A 22,474-nucleotide genomic window follows, 5' to 3' on the forward strand; every position below is an offset into this window, starting at 1 on the left:
ATATTACACCAACCCTTTTGAGAAAATGGAGGAGTGACCACTGCCTAAGGCACAATAACATCTCTTCTCTATATAAGTACAAAAATATAAAATATAAATAAATGTGTAACTGGAATATATAATACATAAGTTATATAAATATATTTGAAAAATTCTTTCTCAAATATTGGCAAGTAAAATCCAGGAATAGAATAAAAGGATAGTATATCATGACCAAATGGATATTATTACAAGTATGTGAGGTTCACTCACATCCAAAGAAATACATCAATATATATCAATTGTTGCTCAATGCCTGGAAAGAATTACTTCTCTTTGGCCCAGATGTATAGTGATGGCAAGTGGGCAAACTAGACCAATGCCTTTTTCTCTGTAATGGCCAGAAATGAAAACTCTGGAATTGGCTCCTTGAAAATGGACCGTATTGCATGTTTGTACATTGATGGAAATGACTCAGTACACAGTGAAAAATGGAAGTGTTGATTTTGTGAACAACCCAGACTTTTCCATTCTCCTTTCTCCTACCACCCCCACCCCTTCGCACCTTGTCTGGGCAATTTGCCATTTGTAACTTTAGGCTCTTGGGGAAAGGATTTTTTTCCTGTTCACACTCCAGCTACTGCCCTTTACCTTCTAGAACTGTATTTCATGTTCCAGATTATCGAACACTTGTGGGAGTCTGCCTCCATTGGCTGTAAGGGCACACCTTGGCTATCTTGCCAAACCACATGAAAGAAAGCATATCTTTAGGGCTGACAGCAAGGATCTTGTGATTTAGGATCAGTGACTGTAGCCTAAGGATTGAGCTCATTTCTTTTTTTCCTTTTGTGATTTACTTTCTGAACTTTGAAACTTGATAGGGCAATAGCACCATCTAGGTGCTATCATTTTTCAGATGTTTTCCACATCTGGAACTTCCCCCTTTTATCTTGGGACACTGAGATTTAGGACCTTACATTTTGACTTAATAGGCAATATTATCTGGCCCTTTGCCAACCACAATCTCCTTGGAACTGGAGAATTTTGCCAGGATCGATTACTTAGGTATCTATTTAGTTCCTTTCCTAGCTCACCTCATGGTTACTTGGCAGGGCAATAGATCATACCCCTAGGCTACTTCTGGTCATTATATTGTAAAATCAAAATGATTCTGGATGTTGTAGTTCCAGATTCCTTGATACACATTCATAATACACATTTTTTTATGTGAAGGCTAAGCTCTATTTGATATTGGGATCCTGAAGTGTCATCATTCCAAAGCAACTGCCTTTGCATTCCAACTAGGGGGTAGGAAGCACAGCATTTGCTCAAGCTACACAGAACAATAGGTTCCCTCTTACTGCATCTCATCTATACCACAGTGGCTTGCTCCCCCTACTGTGGACCACATGGAAATCTGGAATGACTTTTTTCAATGTTGCGCCTCATCAAACAACCACATTTTACATTGTAATATTGCCATTCAACTTTCTCTTGAATCATTGCCATTCAACCTTCTCTTCAATGTTGCATAAAAAAGAATTTATAAATATCATGATATGCATATGTTATCACTGTAGAAACAAGATAAAAGCATTCAGAGTAGAAAAAGGATGAAACCCTATTGCTTCTTCTTAATAGCCATTTGAAAAGAAGCAGAAAGGACATAAATCGAATTGACAAAATACAGGCTCTAAAAACACAAGATTTGCTAGGCGCTGGTGGCTCATGCCTGTAATCCAGAAGTGGCACTGAGGTCATGTGGTTGAGCACTAGCCTTGAGCTGAAGAGTTCAGGGACATTGCCCAGGCCCAGAGTTCAAGCTGGACAAAAAACCCCAAAACACCCTCCCCCGCCTAAGATTAGTGCTAGTGGTGGCTCAAGCCAACCTGGGCAGGAAATTACCTGAGACTCTTACCTCTAATTAAGCACAACAAACCAGAAGTAGAGCAGTGGCTTACATAGTAGTGTATTCGCTTTGAATGAAAAGCTAGCTAAGGACAGCACCGAGGCCCTGAGTTCAAGTCCTAGTACCAGTACAAAAATAATAAAGAAATGCATATTGAGATTATCCGTATGGTCATGGGATTGTGATAAACAACTTAACATTTTGGGCCTTAGTTTCTTTTCTTTAGTTTTGGAGTGTCTTTAAAAATCTAAACTAGTAAACACCTGAATTTATGAAACAAATGAACACAAGGATTTGATGACAGATTGCATTTTTCTTCCTGGGTTGCATACATATTCATTATACTGAGCTGGCTCTCCATGAGTAGATTTTCAAGGAGTAATTTCACCTTTAAAATATTATTAAAACATTTGACAGGTGATGGATTCCCTTAGCAATGCACCATGGTATGTCATGATAATGACCTTAAATATTGTTAAGAAAAATACAAACTTCTAAGGGAAAGAAAAGAAAAGGTTTCAATCAGTTTAAGTGGTAAGGATAATGCTAATGCAGTCTTCAGTGTTTTAACTTAGCTTGTTATTTTTGATGAGCAAATATAATTATTTCCCATTATTATAGCTAGTTAGTTCTAACTAGCCAGCCATCTGTGCAGAGAGCTCCTTTTCCCTCTTCTTCTCCACCCCCTTTTGTTTTCCCTTTAGCTTCATATTACTCAATTGTGGGGTATAACCATAGTTTACTGAACTAATCTTCTAGTCAAGGACAAACGAATTGTTTACCTAATATTTTTGTGATTACAGAGCATTTTGCAAACACCTAAAACTGTACAGGTATCATTGTATTCTACTTAACTTGTATGTGGCTATTTGTAAGATACATTCCTGGGGGTAGGGGTGGGCCTTCTGGGTTAAAAGGTAATGAATTTTTAATTAAGAAACATATGATCATATTTCCCTCAATAGAAATTGCACCAGTTCTCCTACTGACTAATCATAGACAAGATTGCCTCATCAGTACAATGAGATGTCAAATGCTGGATTTATAAGTCATTGGGTGGAAACAATGATATGCAGAGTGAGAGTGATTTTTATCTTGTAGGAAGCTAATTTATTTTTTGGCCAGTCCTGGGGCTTGGACTCAGGGCCTGAGCACTGTCCCTGGCTTCTTTTTTTGCTCAAGGCTAGCACTCTGCCACTTGAGCCACAGCGCCACTTCTGGCCATTTTCTGTATATGTGGTGTTGGGGAATTGAACCCAGGGCTTCATGTATAGGAGGCGAGCACTCTTGCCACTAGACCATATCCCCAGCCCAGGAAGATAATTTTATTCAAAAAAAAAAAAAAAGAGTTAGGAAGTTAAAATGCCCGTCAATATTGAATGTAAACCCTGACCAAAAAAAATGTGTGTTGGTCCAAGTAGCTTCTAACCTGAAGCTTTGCAGGGGATAATCTCAGAAATCACAAATGAGATTGAAAGAGAACAAACTCTTTCTTTAACTCTCAGCTTTAAATCTTGCAGTTGCTCTCTGGTTACTTAACCTTAAAGCAGACAGTGCAATGCTGCATTTCTGAGGACAGCACCAAGTGATTTCTTCTTATTCTCTCTCCCCTTCCTTCCTTCCTTTCTTCCTTCCTTTATTCTTTATTTTTTGAGGACAGGCTCTTTTCATGTAGCCCAGGCTGATTTGAACTCTTCATTTCTGCTTTAGTCTCCCAAGTGCTGGGGTTACAGGTGGGCACCTAGTTTAGCTGAATTTTCTAGATGGTTGCATTCCTAGACTTGGTCTTCATTTTAATAACACCAAATGAATAACTGTATATTAATGAGAAAAAATATTCCTAATGTCACGAACAGAAATCCTCGAGAATGACAGAAACAAGATGACAACAGAATGAGAGGAACATCCTTTTTGATATTGGATTAAAATTGCCTCAAAACACACACACACACACACACACACACACACACACACACACACACCCTGGTAGATGCATTTCTTTAAATTCAAAGAAATGGAAAGAGAAATGGGAAGTGTACATTCTACTCTATTGTCTCTTACCATATGAATCAATTTATTTATTTTGTACAAATGATTCTATTTTGTACAATGCTATAGAAGAGGTGCATATGTGGTATCATCTGTGCTTGTATGTTACAAAAACTACTATACCCAACACCATCTAATATTGTTTTTAGCAACATCTGAAACTTCATTTAATTAAATATACACAGTGTTGAAGTTTAGTCATTGGGGAAGTGATGAGGATATTATTATCTATCATGTAGATTGTTTTTTCCCCAAGAGGGTGAGGATAAAATAATCAAACCATAAGAGGCATCTGAAAAAGTTCTTGGCACAGGTCAAGCCCCCAGTAAACACTAGAAATTTCTTATGATTCTAGACTCCTCAGATATGGCACTCACAAACCACATGGGTGCGACAATACACCTTATTTCTCCACACTGAGGCTTGAAACCGTAATTAATGTACATGGTCAAAAGCATCTCAGAAAGTAAGATGGCGGAAAGTGAATTGCTAATGGTTTGTGTTGATGCTGAACTTGCTTGGTATTTAAAGAAGGAGAAAACAGTGGCCCTTCACACCCACCTAGCCCCGGGTCTTGTAGCTTGTGCATGTAGGACTTTACCTGGAGAAAGGCCTTCGTAGATGTAGTGAAAGGTAGGACCTGAAGACGAGAGAATGTCCTGGGTTGTCTGTAGGGATCCCAATGCATCACAGAAGTATTTAAAAGCAGGAAAGCTTTCCTGCTGTGGTGGGAGGATGATAGAAGAGGACAGCAGAGATGCTGGGAGAGGACTCACTGGCTGTTGCCAGCCTTCAGATAAAAGAATTGAGCCACTAACTGTAATTGGTCTCGAGTCTGTAAAAGACTGGGAAACTGATTCTATCCTAGAGCTTTGGGAAAGGAGAGAGACCCTGCAGATATCTAGACTTGGGCCTTGAGTCTGGTTGCAGATTTCCACTCTAAGGACTATAACATAATAAATCACTGATTCCTATCAGACTTCTGACCTAAGAAGTGGAAAGCAATGTTACAACAGCAACAGAGAATGAATAGCCAAAGTAGTGATCTTCTGCAAAGATGAAGAATTTAAATCTAATTATTAAATATTTTGTAATAAAAAATTAGAACATGTCAAGGATTGATAGGGATAATAAATACACACATACATATGTATATATATATATATATATTTATCATGATGTAGACTATAATCTATTGGAAAGAAGACAAGCTGACAGGCAGAAATCAGTAAGACTAATAGGGAAATTTAAATAAATACCTTGCACCTTTAATTTGAATGTAGGAAAATCACCAATATCATTAGCCATACTTTTAAATCATCTTGTCTTGTAGTGGTAATTTCTTGGAATGAAATGTAGTCTGATCTCCTTTCATCCTTGAACTCATCTGATCGTGAGAGGCTGGGAGCACGGGTCTAGCATACACAAGGCCCTGGATTTGCTGCACAGAGTTACCAACTTGTATTTTGGAAAATTCAGCTAGTGTTACTTTCTGACTTTACTTCTAAATTATATGGATCGTGTGGAATCTTAAGTATAGAGTTAAAAATGCATGTGCTACTAATGAAGTGAGCATTTCTTTTGTTCCTATCTTGCATTTGAAACCAACAGCTAGATTTGAATGGTGAATCTACTACTCACTAACGGGATGATTCCAAAGGAAGTCACAATCGCAGTAAGCCTTGGTTTTCTCATCTGTAAAACAAGAGGATAGGGATTGTTTTGTGCACTACTATGCCTCCAGCCCAAGCTTCCAGCATTGCTGATAATTAAACCATCTGAAAACGGAGGGGAGTCTAACACAGTTCCTCACACAGAACACTATTGGATGTCTTCTGTGCAGGGTGCTGGTTTTGACCAGCAGATTCCAGGAAAACAGTGATATATCACAGAATATTGTTTATTAAATAATATTCCAATTACCACCATGGGGTGAGAAAGGAGTTTCACTGTGAAACGTGGTTAAGTTCGAGTTCTCTTTCAACCTCTGGTATTATTGGTTCAAATCAGCACAGAGAAAACATTAGGGGGTTACAGGAAAGCAGGCAAAAGGACACATTCCAAGACAAAAAGTCCAGAAGCCCTTAAGCAGTTTTGGTAAGGCAATCCAGGAACTTCCTCACTAAGATAAGTACATGCAAGGGCGTTGTTGTCTTTTGACAGGAATGAATGCAAAAGGCCAAACACTCACTGTGTGTTTTAGAGGTCTGATTAAAAGCAATCATCCAGTGGAGAGATACAAATTATGTGTGATAGAACAAAGATCCATGAAGCTTCCAGTAGGTCCTTGATAAACAATGGAACTTTATGGCCCTCTGTACACCACAAGGCACTCCCCATAAACTTCATTCCGTGTGAAACTATGGGCATAGCACAATTTGTGAGGACATACATAGCTTGTAGGCATTTAGCTGACAGTGAGATGATCTATTGGGATGAGTAGATATGGCTGCACGGGAAAGGTGGTGTTTGGCGAAAGGTGTGATGGTTTGAATGCTTGCATTACCCCTGAGATCCAAGTTGAATTTTAATTCTCAATCCAGCAGTATTATGAGGTGGGGCCCTCAATAGCACCCAAAAAAGGAAGGAGAAAGAGAAGAAATAAAGAAAAGAAGAGGGAGAGGAGGAAGAAGAAAAGGAAATGATAACGTTTGAGGGTATAGATACATTTAATTTGATTTCATCACTTACCTAGTCTGTGGCATTTTGTAATAGCAACAAGAATTTCAAAGTATGGATTTAATAACAAAGAAAGATGGGGCAGTGGACATTTTATAGACGAGGAAATCTCTAAGTAAATACATAAAAGCACACCTCAGTGATGTCCTGTGCCTGGTCTGTGTTTATAAACCCTAGCTGCTCTGGAATTCTGTAATCTTTAGTTAACAGTAGTCCACCTTTAAAAATTTGAACAACATGTCTCGGCTTAATAAATCCTGATGCTTACTAAGGAATGTTGGAATGCACAAACTTCTTTATCTGAGATCTCTGGAGCTAGGAAGGCAAATATACAGCCACCCTGCGTATACAAAGCAATGTCCTCAGAGCAGAAGCAATCTCTCACCCAAATCAAGCTGGATCTGGATTTGCTAGAGGGCTAAGCAAAGAAGGAATGTGTGTGTGTGTGTGTGTGTGTGTGTGTGTGTGTGTGTGTGTGTGTTCCTTTAATTCTCATTACACTATCTGACCCTGGAGATGTGGTCGTATGAAAAAACCATAATCAAAACAAAAAAACCGAAGGTAACTATTCTTTTACAGCTTCTTTTTCAAGATTGCTTGTCAGAATTTGTGGTGTCCTTTCCAACTTGAATGCTTTTTTTTTATTCAAGTCATCTACACCAGTAAATATACTACTTTGTTAAGAATTTAATGTGTGTGTATGTACTGCAGGTACTGAGGTTTGAACTCAGGGCCTGGGCACCATCTCTTAGCTTTATTTCCCTTAAGGCTGGCACTCTGCTGCTTGAGCCACAGCTCAGCTTCTGGCCTTTAGGTAGTTAATTGAAGAGTCTCATGGACTGTTCTGCCTTGGTTGGCTTTGAAATTGGATTTCAGATCTCAGCCTCCTGTGTAGCTAGGATTACAAGCATGAGCTACCAATACCTGGCTTGAATAGTCTTTAAAGTATCTTATATTGTATTTATAATATTTACACTTTGCGTCTTTAGTGTTCTATGGGAGTGCTCAGGAAGATGTACTGAGCATGGTTTGTGATGCTCTGGACATTGTCAGTTTGTCTAACCCTTACAGTGGCCCTGACATACTGTATCTTATCCATGAGTTGTGGAAACTCTGATCCTTGGAGAAAAATATTTATTCAAGGTCTCAGATGTCCTACGTGGTAGACCTTGAGTTTGAACATTGCCTTTTTCTAACCTCAAAGCCTCTCTTTTCACAACATACTAACTATAATAAAGTATATTTTACAATTTATTTTTCTGGTTTTAGTAAAAGTCTTTTAGAAGTCTCATTCCAACCAAAAAAATGTCCTGCCAATTCTCATTTTATGTACTCAGCATTTATCAGTCCTACCTTCTCTAGCAGCCCTACATCTCCTCATGATTGGGAAAAATCTATAATTTTATAGTCATAATTGTAAGACAATTATGTATAACTCTTATTGGTATGCGGAAACTTTCCAAAACTTCTCACTATCCTCATTCGATATGCCAGAATAGCTTTTGCTGTAAACTCCTGTTTTGCTTTTCTAGGGACTGGGGAGGCAGTGCAGGACCAAAAAAAGCCCCAAGGTTTTAGTCATCAACAAGAGAGTGTTTTTTACCGAGTATTTCCCTTTCCGGGAAATTCGGCTAGATCTTCTCAAATAAAACGTTCCTGCTGGGCACGTTTTAAAAGCCTCAAGGTTAAAACTACCCATTCCCGCTTAGCCCCGCCCCCCAAGGAAGCCGCAAGGCCTAGGGGCGTGGGAACGGAGGTGGGCGGGGCCTGAAGGCAGGGCGGGGCTATCGCGTTAGGGGCGTGGCCGACCTCGAAGCGGACGGGTTTAAAGGTCACGCGGCAAGGCTTGCTGGACGTCGCCGGCTCGGAGCAACAACACCCGCGGCCCGTCCGGCGCCCCCACGTCCGCGCGGCGACCCCGTCTCCCCGGTGGTCCGCGTCGTTTCCGGCAGCTCCCGCACCCAGGGCCATGGCCGCCGCTGGGGGCGCCCGGGTCCTGCGCGCCGCCGCCTCCGCGGCCCTCCGCGGCCCGGCCCACCGCTGGCTGTTCGTCGGCGGCGTCGGCGCGAGGGCGGGCGTCGTGCTAGGGGGAAGCCGGCCGCTGAGCTTGTCGGCGCGGGCGTGGAGCAGGTGAGGGTCGGGAGCGTGCGGGGCGGGTAGGCCTTCCTCCCGCCTGGCCGAGAAATTCCTTCCGTAGCCACCCCCGGCGGACGGACCCTGGAAACCCGGGGTCCCCCGTCTCCCCCGGCCCGGCTCCTCTGGGGCCCTCCGCACTGTGGGTCGGAGCTACGGTGACCTTGTGAAATCTGGCCCTGCAGTGGGGTCGTGCAGGTCACCCCCTACGGCAGACCCGACAGACCCGTGCTCTTTGCCATTAGTGAAGTGAAGGCCATCCAGCCTGCCTGCCTGTCTGCCTTCCCCTCACCCTCCCTCCCTCCCTCCCTGCCTGCCGGCCGGCCTGCCTCCCTGCACTGCCCAGGGCAAGCCCCTAAACTTCTCTTTGGCGCACGAGGTCCAAGTTGCCTAACTTTTCAGAGGCTCTGTGTCCATAGGTTTGTGGTCACATGGTGGAGATTTACACGATGACGGTCTCTGCCAGCTCTTGGACTCCAGCGTGTACGTGTAGCTGGAAACCGAGCCTGCGCTTTGTATACAGTCCACAGCTTCTCCTTAGGCTTAGGCGTCTTGCCTAAGAGACTCTGAGGGAGGTCCTGGGGACGACCAATAGGATTTTATTTGTCCCCATTCCCCAGCCTTCCCTACCCTTTGTGGGTCCTGTGCCAAAGGGCCTTTGGGTGCTGAACTTCGGCGCCGGGTGTGTTCTTGATAAGCTTCTTAAGAACTGGGATTTATCCATGTTAACTTTTGAGGGAACATGGATGCTTTCGTAAGTGGGAGTTGTCTCCTCTGAATATATTATTTGGACTACACACGAAAGTATACGTGTTCATGTACACGTAAATATGCAAGTTATACATAGATATATACATAGATATGGATATGTACACATATGTATATATGCATACATGTACATATATATGTGGTAATGGTGATTTCACTCGGTTCAATACAAGGAGTTGAACCTTTTGAGCCTTGTCTGTAAGTTGTTTTGTCTTTTATTTTTCTTCTACTTTTGAAATGTAGGCTGGGGGCTGGTTATATGACCTAGCGGTAGAATGCTTGCCTTGCTTACATGAAGCCCGGGGTCTGATTCCTCAGCACCATGTATATAGAAAAAGCCAGAAGTGGTGGTGTGGCTCAAGTGGTAGAGTGCTAGCCTTGAGCAAAAAGAAGTCAGGGACAGTGCCCAGGCTGGGAGTCCAAGCCCCAGGACTGCCCCCCCCCCAAAAAAAAAAAGTCGGCTATGCTTCATTTGCTAGATAAGTGTTCTACTACTTGAGCCACACCCCTAGCTTTTTTTTTTTTTTTCTTTAGTTGCTTTTCAGGTAGGGTCACAAACTTTTTGCCTATGTCATTCACCCCACATAGCTGAGGTTAGAGGTATTTGCCATCACATTCCTCTTGTTTGTTGAGATGAGGTCTTGCCAACTTTCTGCCTGGGTTATCTTGAATGGGATCTTCTGATAATCCATCTCCTAGGATTATGGGCTCTAGTTTTAGTGTGCCTCTCATCAGTTGGGTCTCCTGCTAAAGAGGAATACTCCTCTCCTCTGTGGTAGGTGTGTCAGCAGCACTCCCCACATTAGAAGCCTGCTGAGAACTGCAGGACAGCATCTTGGTTGAAATAACCTTTGTGTGTAGCAGAGTTAAATGTAAAAGTAAATGCCTGATAAGCGATAACATGGATAATAGTTGTTTTGAGAAGACTACTGGGACTCATTTTAATCCTAGCTACTCAGGAGGCTGAGGCCTGGAGGATTGAAGTTCAAAACCAGCTTGGGTACAAAAGTCCACAAAACTCAGGTGGTAGCATGCCAGTTAAAGCAAGCCTAGTGAGCACAAGGCCCTGATGTCAAAGTTCAAACCCCAGTACCAGCTGAATAAAGAAAGTAGTTGTTGGGATGGCTGGTTAATTGGTGATGGTGCGGGATTCAGAAGTTGTCTTTTCCCGGTGTGAAGTCTTACCCTTTATGGGACTGGTGTAAAGCTTTTACTCTTCTTGGAATTGGAAAGCTGGGAGAAAACTTTCTCTACCAACACCAGTCATTACAGTGACCAGATGAGAGTCACGTGGTAAAGTATAAGCATGTGACCTGTGGGGAGCTGGACTACAGACCACCAGGAGACAATGGCTACATAGTTGTTGCCATTTCGTTTAAGGTGGTAGACTTGTAACCTGGGCAGGTGAGTAGATGGATATTCTTTTGTTTGGATCTTCTTAAGCTTTGGAGAGAAAAAAATACCATAAAATAAGTATATTCATATGCATGTGCATGCTTCAATATTTTAACCTTATGGGTTAAAAGTATTAGTTAAGGGGCTGGGGATATAGCCTAGTGGCAAGAGTGCCTGCCTCGGATACACGAGGCCCTAGGTTCGATTCCCCAGCACCACATATACAGAAAACGGCCAGAAGCGGCGCTGTGGCTCCAGTGGCAGAGTGCTAGCCTTGAGCGGGAAGAAGCCAGGGACAGTGCTCAGGCCCTGAGTCCAAGCCCCAGGACTGGCCAAAAAAAAAAAAAAAAAAAAAAAAGTATTAGTTAAGTATTTAAAAAAAAATTTAGGGCTAGGAATGTGGCCTAGCAGTACAGTGCTTGCCTAGCATGCATGAAGCCCTGGGTTCAGTTCCTTAGCACCACAAACAGAAAAAGCTGGAAGTGGCTCAAGTGTTAGAGTGCTAGTCTTGAGCACAAAGAAGCTCAGGGACAATGCTTAGGCCCTGAGTTCAAGTCCCAGGACTGGCAAGAATTTTTTTTTAGTGGTGCTGGGCTTTGTGCTCTCTAGGCAGGCCCTCTGCCACTTGAGCCATGTTCCTTTTAAGCTAGGATTTGAGAGCCAGGTCCCTGTGGCTCGCACACGTAATCCTAACAGTTTAGGAGGCTGAGATCTGAGGATCACAGTTCCAAGCCAGCCTAGACAGGAAAATCTGTGAGATTTTCATCTCCACTTAGCCAGAAAAAAGCCAGAAGTGGAGCTGTGGCTCAAGTTGTAGACATTCTACAACTTGAAAAAGTTCAGTGAAAAAAGTTTAGTGAAAAAGTTCAGGAATAGCACGTGGGTCCTGAGTTCAAACCACATAGCTAGTACACACACACAATTATGGTTTAAAGTTACTACAAATACTAAGCAACTGCTTCCTTTTCCAGCTCAGAAGATAAAATAACAATCCACTTTATAAACCGTGACGGTGAAACATTAACAACCAAAGGAAAAATTGGTGACTCTTTGCTAGATGTTGTGATTGAAAATAATCTGGATATTGATGGTTTCGGTGAGTATAGAGCGCTCCTTCAAATTCATAAGTGAAGCCAGTGCATAGATTTTAGCTGGTATTTTTGAGAAATTCTATCTAACCTGTTGCTTACTAAGTAAAATACTGAAATTCAGGATGTATTGGAGTTATATTTTCATTTATAAAGAATAGGAGAGTGATACTGTTGTAGTCTGTAGTCTTTCTAAAGACTTTAAATAGCCAAATGGCCAGAAATCTCCTATGGTTTCATTAATCACCTTACTGTGTCCTGCAGCCTGAAGGCAGGGTTTCCTACAGTAGCTCAGGTTGGCCTCAAACTTGGGAACCTCTTGCTCAGCTTTCCAAGTACTGGGATTACAGGCATGTGCTACCCTATCTGGCTCGGATACACTTTTTTTTTTTTTTTTGCCAGTCCTGGAGCTTGGACTCAGGGCCTAAGCACTATCCTTGAGGTTCTTTTTGTTCAAGGCAAGCACTCTACCACTTGAGCCACAGTATCACTTCCAGCTTTTTCTGTTTATGTGGTGCTGAGGAATTGAACCCAGGGCTTCATGTATACAAGGCAAGCATTCTACCACTAGGCCATTCCCAGCCCTTGGCTATACTTTTAACTGAGAATGTTTACTGAATTATTTTTTCACACTAGGAGATAAAATTATGTACACACATAATATATAGAAAGGTAATATATATCACTTTTAACTGAGACTAAACTCACCTCAGACAGACTATGGTTCACAGGCTATCATTGTCACTTACCAGCCATGAAATGTTTATCTTTTTTATGTCTCATTTTCCTGTTAGGTTGGGTAATAGATCTAGTCTCACTGTTCCTAAATATTAGGAAATGAAAGCTGGGAGTTGGTGGCTCACATCTATAGTACTAGGTACTTAGGGGACCAAGATCTGAGGACCCTGGTTCAAAGCTAGCCTGGGCAGGAAAGTCTCTGTAACTCTTATCTCCAGTTAACCACCAGAAAACTGGAAGTGGTGCTGTGGCTCAAAGTGGTAGAATGCTAGCCTTGAGCTGAAGAGCTCAGGGACAGCGCCCAAGCCCTGAGTTCAAATTTTACCACTGAAAAATGAAAAAAATATATAGATTGGAAAAGCAAAGGGCTTAGCAGAGGGCCACCACGGTGTCACTTGTGGTTAGGCGCCCTAGTATTTGTGGCTTGGCTGTGAAAATCAACCTTGTGGTCACTGGAGGACCAAAGCAGCCTTGAATTCCTCAGACTTCCTCCCAAAGCACTGCCTCTCTTGGACTTCTCTGTAAAGCTTCCTAGAAAAGGTCCTTGTGCTTTAAAAAACATAGTGGCATTTGGTATAAACATGAATTGCATGAAATAAAAGCAGGATAAAATATTGAAACATAAAATATATACTAGCTTCTAAAGAGTTGTGAATCTTTTCACATTTTTGCTTAGTTTTAAAGCTGACTGTCGTGGTGGCCTGTGAACTGGCAGAAGTGCGTGAATCGCGCTGCTGTGTTACAGTTGAGAAGTTTTAATCTGAATTTTAATAACATCCCCTGAATCTCCATTGAGTGGTACAGTGAGGAAGCACACCCCAAACCAGTTTTGTCAGAAGAGGTTTGCACACGGTCTCACATGGTGAAGCAACTTAATCATTGTGAAACGCTGCTGTTGGAAAAGTAACTGCATACTTTTTTTTCTTTTTGCTAGTCCTGGAGACTGGACTCAGAGCCTGAGCACTGTCCCTGGCTTCTTTTTGCTCAAGGCTAGCACTCTGCCACTTGAGCCACAGCGCCACTTCTGGCCGTTTTCTATATATGTGGTGCTGGGGAATCAAACCCAGGGCTTCATGTACGTGAGGCAAGCTCTCTTGGCCATTAGGCCATATTCCCTGCTGCCAGTAACTGCATACTTTTATCTAATCATGCCATGATTTACTTGCTACATTTTTTTCTCTAAATATTTAGGAGGCCTCCATGGACTTTTAGAATTTTGTTGTAGTATATTCCTGGGGATAAGAGTTACTGAGGAAAATTTGTTTTATAAATTGAATGCTCAGGTTTATTTATTTTTTTTTGCTGCTTTTCTCATGGGTTCTTGTTTGTATTGGTTAGCAGGTGTTCCTGAAATGTCTATTTAACAAAATGTGAAGATGAAAACTAGTTTTGTTAGGTGCTAATGCCTCACACCTATAATCTCAGCCACTCAGAGGCTGAGATGTAGAGGATCACAGATCAAGGTTAATCTCTGCAGAAAAGTTTGCTAGATTCTATCTCCAAAACAACCAGCAAAAAATAGAGTTGGAGATGTGGCTCAAGTGGTAGAATGCCAGCTGAGTAAGCAAGATGTCCCTTGTGAGTTCAAGCCCAGTGCCCCTCCCCCCCATTAGTTTAAACACATTGATTTAAAGTCTTCCCGCTTCTGTTTTCTCCTTGAGTAATGAGCACTGCCTGGCAATTGAAGCCTGAAATCTGAGTATCTTCTAGTTTGCATCCAGCAACCTCCTCCTGTCAGTTACATCTCCAAGTTGTGTTTCTAGTATGTTCTTTTGGCACTCCATTCAGATGATACTTGTCAATCATTGCAGGCCAGGAACTGCTACCTGCTTCTGCTCTTAAGCCCAGTGGCTGGGGCGATTTGTCATGACGCACATCAACAGGCAAGTCAGAGCTCTCATTTAAACCACAAATGACTGCCTGTTGCACTTAAAGGTCAAATGCGTATTTCTTATCCTGGTCTACACGACTTACAGTTGAGGCCATTTACTATAATTATTCTCCCCAACCTTGATCACACTGGCCTCTTAGCTGACACTCACCCCAGGTTTCTTCTCCCTGTGACTTTTAGACATACTTAACCCTCAGTTCATATACTTCTTTGTCTTCCCATCTGCAAATGCCTGTTTGCTGCTTTTCATCCATTAGATCTAAGCTCCCATGATGCCTCCTTGTGTGGGATAGGGGAAGTATGTAATTTCTAGACTGTGACCAGTGCTGTGGAAGAGATGGGCAGCACGCTGTGATGGAGGATCATCTGGTCCTGAGTAAGGTTTCTTCTCTCCTAGCCTGGGCCCATGGAGACTTGTTTGCAAGTAACTCAGCAGCACTAAACAGGCTACCTGGTGTTTGTCCTCCTCCAGGCTATGCATCTCAGGCTGTGACAATCCCAGTGACACGAGGGATAAAGCCACTCTCACTGTACTCCTCATTGCATAAGAGTGAATACATGAATAAAGATGGATAGTTGTGAATGCTGGAAGCAATACAAATGTGTAAGGATTCTTCCTGCAGATGCCTTATGTGACTTGGTTTTCAGTGTGTATGGCAGTATTCCGTCACTAGAGGGCAGCTCACACCTGTGATCCAATTGACCTTGCTTAGGATCTCAGTTTGATATTTTCCTTCTGTGTTACCTCTTCCCTTCATCTGTCTACTTTGCGGGGAAACTATTTAAATTGGTCCTGATAATGTTTATATAAGTCTGTGTTGATTCCCATCACGGTTATTAGAGTATTTCTGGCCGTGCTCAGTCAATCTTTACTTTGGAAAATTAGATTGTGTGTTTCTGCATAGCTCCGCAGACAGTATTCTCAAGCAGCTGTGCTTCAGGCCTGTGTTAGGGAAGGGATCAGGTGTGGGCAACCTATCATGTCAACATCATGATCTTGACATAAGATGCACACTCACGAAACTACCTCTTCCTGTCGTCAAACACTCACATTAATTATCCCTGAGAAATAATAATTTTTTTTTTTTTTTTTGGCCAGTCCTGGGGCTTGGGACTCAGGGCCTGAGCACTGTCCCTGGCTTCTTTTTGCTCAAGGCTAGCACTCTGCCACTTGAGCCACAGCACCACTTCTGGCTTTTTCTATATATGTGATGCTGGGGAATCAAACCCAGGGCTTCATGTATATTAGGCAAGCACTCTACCTCTCTACCATATTCCCAGCCCTCCCTGAGAAATAATTTATGAGAGTAATTTCGGAGGATTGCTCCAACTTTTATTATCTTTAATCCTGTTTTGTTTTTTTTCAAAAATAAAACTCATGTCAAGTGACATTTTATTAGCCACCAGCCTTTAAATTAGTACATAAGTATACCTTAATATTCTTAGTTTAATTTAAAAATTATCCGGGTGTAAAATTGTGCAGGTTAACAAGATTCTTACTCTAGTAAAATCATAGTCTTGTCACAAAACTCGTCAAGAGTCCTGTAATTTTGGCTGAGTGTGATGGCTGTCACCTGTAATCCCAGCTATTCAGGATGCAGAGATTGTGGCTTGAGGTGAACTCTAGCAGAGTTAATGGGACCTGCATTTCATTAAACACACCAGGCATAGCATAGACCAGGCTGCCTAGATTATTAGGAGACTTAGGTGCAAGGATTGTGGTTCAAGACTGATTCGGGCAGAAAGTATGCATCTAGCTACAACATAAGTAAAGCAAAGAAGGGTGGCAAGCGTGGCTCCAGTGGTAGAGTACCTGCCTAATGAAGCCTAGGTCCTGGATTCAAGCCTCCGTACAGTAAAAACCAAACAAAAGGAAAGTCTTGTAATTTTAGCTGTCAGGCCGTGTGAACTGTAAGCTTTGGGAGTGACAAAAAGAGGCTACAAAGCAAGCTAAAACTGAATTAATTTAGAACAAAGAGCTCCAAACGTTAGCCAGAATGCCAACAAAATAAAAGCTGTACTAAAGTACATATTCCTTTAATGAAGACAGTATAAACAGGTTGGGTGGCAGATAAAACTCTAGCCTAACATGGTCCTGTGGCTATAATGGGTCCCTAAGCCAATTTGTGCTAAGTCATGTGGTATTATTCTTAATTGTCAGTTGTGATTGTTTGTATTTATGGGTTAGAGTGATGTTTGGTGTATGTATGCAATGTGGAATGGCTCACTGTTTTGTGGGGAGACATTCAGATCATATTGTAATATGCATTGTAAACGTAGTCACCATGCTGCGCTGTACAACTGAGTCTTCCATTTCAATAGCGTCATTTCCTCCTTGTCTCCCCCATTCTCTGTTCTCTGAGGCCAGTAGCAATTCTGATTATTTATTGGAAAGGTAGGTAGGTATAGAGCTGTAAGAAACTTAAATCAAATGTCTGTTTTGCCTAAGTCTGTTTTACTGGGATTTGAAATCAAGGCCTCATACTTGCTAGGCAGACCCCCCCCCCCCCATCCTCCCCAGCTATGACTCTGGATTGTCTTGCAAATCTTTGAGAAAACCCCCTTCCATAACAGGTGATCACCTTAAGTTCACACTTGTGTGTATATATGTCTGTATACACATGCACACATGGCAATTATGAGTCCCCTCACCACACCTATTTCCATTCCCACTGAGATTCTGTAGCAAGAAAGAAAGTAAAAATAAAAATGAAAAGCTTCTGGTTATAAGTTTAGGCTTCATTTACACCTGTATCTTTATTATTTAAATTTTTTTTATCTCAGTGCTTTTCCCCACCAGATATGTGTCTTTACTATTCTCTAGAATTCCTCGATTAGAAATAAAACATACAGGTAAAATCTCAAAAAACAAGATCCCCCAAAGTACTGTGGGCTTGCCATGTCATTACGGAGTGTCCTGGGCCCGTGCATTTCCTCCAGCCACCACTTGCCTGGCATCCCGAGACTGCTGCCGACTCGACTGTGTAGTGATGCTGCCAAGCTGGCCCCAGCTGCTCGGGGTTAGCGTCAGCCCTCCTGCATTGTCTATGCAGGTCTTATACTGACTCTTACAGTTTGTTGTATTTCAGCTTTTCCCTAGTACAAAAAGTAAGAAAAGTATAATTTGTTGATTTTTTTAATGGCAGAAAATAAAACAAGGATCATAAAATAAGGGGTGGGGGGATCAGGAACATGGTATATTTACTTAAAGAATAAATATATGCTGGGCTCCAGTGGCTCACACCTGTAATCATATCTCCTCAGGAAGCTGAGATCTGAGGAGCATGGGTCAAAGCCAGCCTGGGTGGGAAAGCCCATGAAACTCTTATCTCCAGTTAACCATCAGAAAACTGAAGTGGCACTGCAGAACAAAGGTAGAACATTAGCCTTGAGCAAAAGAGCTCAGGGACATTGCCTGGGCTCCAAGTTCAAGCCCCACAACTGATAAAAAAAAAAAATGCTACTAGAATGTGCTACCAGAACTTAGTTTGTAGAAATCAAAAGTGATTGCTCAGAAATAAAGGCCATTCTTATCTTATAGTAAAATTTAGTCTGGACACCTGCTCACTACTCAGGAGGCTGAGATCTGAGAATTGTGCTTCAAATCCTGCTCAGGCAGGAATGTCTGTGAGACTCTTATCTCCAATTAACCACCCAAAAAGCCAGAAATAGAATTGAGTTGTGGTTCAAGTGGTAGAGTACTATAGCCTTGAGTAAAAAAAGCTCAAGGACAGCACCCAGGCCCTGAGTTCAAGCCCCAGTACTAGCACAAAAAATTGAGAAGTACCTAACACAGTAATCCAGGTTGCAGTGGTGTGATGTTGAGGGTGTGCTCCTGTCTGTTGCTTTTGTAGGTGCCTGTGAGGGAACCTTGGCTTGCTCTACCTGCCACCTCATCTTTGAGGATCACATTTATGAGAAATTAGATTCCATCACTGATGAGGAGAATGACATGCTAGACCTGGCTTATGGACTAACAGACAGGTAAGACTGAGCAGTGGGTCCTGATTTTATTATGATGGTCTTTTTCAGGCCCAGGCCTGTGGGGGTAGGAAGTGTTTATATGTATATGCCCTAAGTTACATGTACTGAAGTCTTTGGATGGAAGAGAAGATGAAAAATATTTTTGTTTACAAACAGAAATCTAGGCTGTCCCTTTTACATGCTAGGCAGTGGCTTAGATCCTGGGCCTACACTGAGCAAAACAAGACAAAAGTACTAAAAGAAAAGACAGCGTCAGGGATACTGGTGAGCTGAGAAGATGCACCTTTTTGTTACCTGTGTCTACTTGTCATCCACCTGTGAGGGTGTGTGCTCGCCCAGGTGAGAGCAGTGGCAGGTGCGCCCACCCACGCATGGCACTCCTGCCCACTGTCCCTCAGCCGAGTCCTTGCCAAAGGCTTCCTTTTAAAAAGCAGAGGGATTGTAAGTTCTACATCTCAGTGCATCTTTGTCTATTTTTACTCCAGAAATTAATATTTATCACAACTTAGCAGGATGGAATTCAGTGTAATGCTTTTTATAGTATTCTTGAAGGACAGATTTGATAATTGAACAGAATTACAGTGGAAAATTTTACCTGTTTGAGAGAACAGAATTTTCAAAGACACTTAATATAAAATAGTGACTATGTTAAGATGTCTGGTTCTTTTTCTAAGTGTACCTTACACTAAATTAATCAGATTATTTTTATTATTAATAGTTACTCTTAAACATGGCAAGATTTATACTGCAAGTGATGTTGAGTGGTAATTATTATTTTTTAATTATCCATTCTTGGTTGCAGTAAGGGAAGGTTTCTGGTTTGCTGTGCCAAGGAGGGCTTGGTACTTAGGGTGGGCTTTATTTAACTGTAGTTTTGTGAGGCAAATGAAATTTAATAGTGGCTTTATTAATATGTGTATGACGAATGTCATGTGTGTGACGAATGTCATGTGTATGATGTGGCTACAGATCATCTCACTGAGTCCTCACCAAACTTGCACAGTCATTTGTGAAGACTCCTTCTTCTCATCGTTTATTTCCCTCTTTTTTGTGTGCTCAGGATAGAACAACTTAGGCCTTGCACATGCTAGGCCAGTGCTCTGCCCCTGAGCTATGTCCCTGCCCTTACTTCCCACTTGATGTAGCTAAGACAGATAGAGAAGACTGGGATCATAGTCTCTTTAGATTGCAAAGCACAGTGAGTTATAGTTGCCATCTTCCTGATATTGTAACACCTTCAGTGTCCCATTCTCTATCAACACCTTTTTTTCTCTCCTAAAGGATAATGTGGCAAATACTTCCACTGTATTATTTGGTTATGCAAATTGTGTTTCTTAATGAGAGGGTTCATTTGTAGCTAATGAATGGCCTTTTTATTCAGGTAAAATTAGTGGGTGCATGAGTAGGTAATATTCTGTAGGTAATATCCTAAGTGAAAAGAAAGAGCAAATAAAGGAAAAAGTTGTCTTAGAAGAGAGATGGAATGTGAAAAACTAAAAAGGGTCTATGTAAATGTAGACTAGCCATAGGGACACCTCTGTGGCTATTGTAACCAGAGTCACCAACTGTCATAATGATTATAAGATGCCATTGGCTTAAAGGTGCACTTTGATCTCAAAGATATTACAAACATGGGAAAATTATGCTCTTAACATGGATGATTTAAGTGGGAAGTATATGCAATTATTCTAAATTTCTTACCTAAAAGCTTAAAAAAGTATAGCTTTTATAGTCATTCTGATTATCTGGGGGTTGGATAATCATTTTCTGTGCCTTTGTCCACCATTATGTCCTCTGCTTATTTCTTTGCTTGTCAGTTTTTTCACCAGAAGGTAATAAGTTCTGGTGAGTCAATTTGTAGATAAGAAAATAAAGGCTAACATGAAGCCTGGCTGTTTTTCATACTTATGATCTGTTACCCTCTAGTTATAGCTAGATAAAACAGTCTGGCTGTGCCTATTTTGATTTCATGGAAGTTTAAAAGGTTAGTCAATTCCCTAATTGCTGTGGGCAAGGAAACGTAAGAATGTCCTGAACGGCTGCCTTGTGACTGACGTGTGTGGACACTGAAGGAAACCTCCACCCTCTTCTGTACAGGTCACGGCTGGGCTGCCAAATCTTATTGACCAAAGCGATGGACAACATGACTGTTCGCGTGCCGGATGCAGTGGCCGATGCCCGGCAATCTGTTGATGTGGGCAAGAACTCCTAAGCTACAGTAAAAAGAAGTATTTTCATGACCCTTTCCTATTTTTATAATTATTTCCAGTATAATTAAATGAGAACCATTGTGGATACACTTATTATTCAGACTGGCTTTACTATTTTAATTCACCTTGTATAACCACTCTATTTTGTAGTACTAGAGGTACTATAAAGTGTACTATTATATGCCAGCTAAATATTAAAAAATAGCCGATGTGTCAAGAGCCTTCTGTATCTGACTTTATGTGTGTTTAGTGACTTCCCTAGAAAGGGAAGTTAGGAAAAGGTATTACTTGTGTTTGGTGTAGGAGGAGGAAGAGACCTAAATGACCGAAGTAGGACATTTAACTAATTCAAAAATCCCACTGGAACCCAAATCTCGTTCTTGTGAGTTTTATGTTCACACCGAAGCTGGAGACCTTAGGATCTTAAAGGTACAGCAACAGTTAAATATAAATATGTATGGAAAAGATCTAATTGCTCAGTAAAATGCTTAATTTTAAGACAGTTACTTTCCAATACATATTTCAAAATTTTGATTCAGTAATAAATTGAACGTAGTCATTTTAATACTGTTAAACTTGATATCTGTTCTGAGTAAATCAAGGGAATAACTAAAATTAGATGTCTTTACACTTATCTAAGCGGTATATTTGTAATCTCTTGAAAGTAATGTTGATTTGTAAATTACTGGCTCTACAGAATGGAAATCTTGATGATTTAGGTCTCTATGTCCTGAGCCAGAGGATGTGATTAGGCAGCCACTGCGTAGCCTGGATTGGATACTTTCCCTCCTCATGGTGCAGGGCCGGGCACACTTCTCCCTCATGGCCTGTGCAGCTTCGGAACAATGTCGCAGTCCCAGAGGGAGGGAGGGAGCTCGGTGCCACATGTCAACATTTTTCTATGGAAGACACTTGAATCTTTATCTGTACTACAAATAAATTTGTAAAACACAACAAAAGGCTGCACAGTGTGTTCTTTGGGAATATAATTGTAAAAAAAAAAAAGACTGATCTGGACTAATTAAAAAAATGGATGGGTGAAATAGGTAGATGCATAAAGAACTTACATGAACCAAACTGATTTGCCAAGTAGGATTTTAAATTAAATAATGTTGATAGCTGTTAGGAAGAACTTGAGGCGTCTTCATTTGCTGGTCAGGGAATAGTGATTACTTTCTGTATGGAAAGGGCTAGACTTCTAAAAGTTTCAAAGCAATTTATTTTCTTCATTAGCATGTTTACCATGTTCTCTCTGTGTACTGGTACTTGGGCTTGAACTTAGGACCTTAAACTCAGCTCTTGCTCTGCTTTTTTGCTCACAGCTGAGGCTCTACCACTTGAGCCACACCTCTGGTTCTGGGGTTCAGAAGGGGATATTGGCTGAACACCCAGATGTGGCCTTATTCTATGTCCTGGCTTCCTCACAAAGCTGTGGCTGAGTTCCAAGGGGCAGGTACACTGAGAGTGAGCAAAAGCTGTATCTGTTTTATTAAGGTACACGGTGTCATTTCATTGTTTTTCTGAGTCTTGGGGCTTGAACTCAGGACCTGGGTACTGGTGGCTCACGCCTAAAATCCTAGCTACTCAGGAGGGTGAAATCTGAGGATTGCAGTTCACAGCTAGTCCAGACAGGAAATTACATGAGACTCAT

At 41.6% G+C, this 22,474-nt stretch overlaps 1 protein-coding gene across 1 annotated transcript; it reads left to right on the plus strand.

The window, feature by feature from the left end:
- The first annotated feature begins 8,472 nt into the window (after window positions 1-8,472).
- Window positions 8,473-21,785, plus strand: Fdx1 (ferredoxin 1). The gene is made up of 4 exons (XM_048343803.1): window positions 8,473-8,746; window positions 11,884-12,008; window positions 18,484-18,613; window positions 20,711-21,785. The coding sequence occupies exons 1-4, from the start codon at window positions 8,586-8,588 to the stop codon at window positions 20,823-20,825; spliced, it is 531 nt and encodes a 176-aa protein (XP_048199760.1). The 5' UTR covers window positions 8,473-8,585; the 3' UTR covers window positions 20,826-21,785.
- The last annotated feature ends 689 nt before the right edge of the window (window positions 21,786-22,474 follow it).

Source organism: Perognathus longimembris, chromosome 3 (assembly GCF_023159225.1).
Source record: "Perognathus longimembris pacificus isolate PPM17 chromosome 3, ASM2315922v1, whole genome shotgun sequence".
In the NCBI taxonomy this organism is placed as follows: Eukaryota; Metazoa; Chordata; class Mammalia; order Rodentia; family Heteromyidae; genus Perognathus; species Perognathus longimembris.

Coding starts and splice junctions, on each gene's coding strand:
- Fdx1 (XM_048343803.1), top strand. CDS start 8,586: ATGGCCGCCGCTGGGGGCGCCCGGGTCCTGCGCGCCGCCGCCTCCGCG. Junction 8,747..11,883: donor TCGGCGCGGGCGTGGAGCAG/GTGAGGGTCGGG, acceptor TTCCTTTTCCAG/CTCAGAAGATAAAATAACAA. Junction 18,614..20,710: donor GCTTATGGACTAACAGACAG/GTAAGACTGAGC, acceptor TCTTCTGTACAG/GTCACGGCTGGGCTGCCAAA.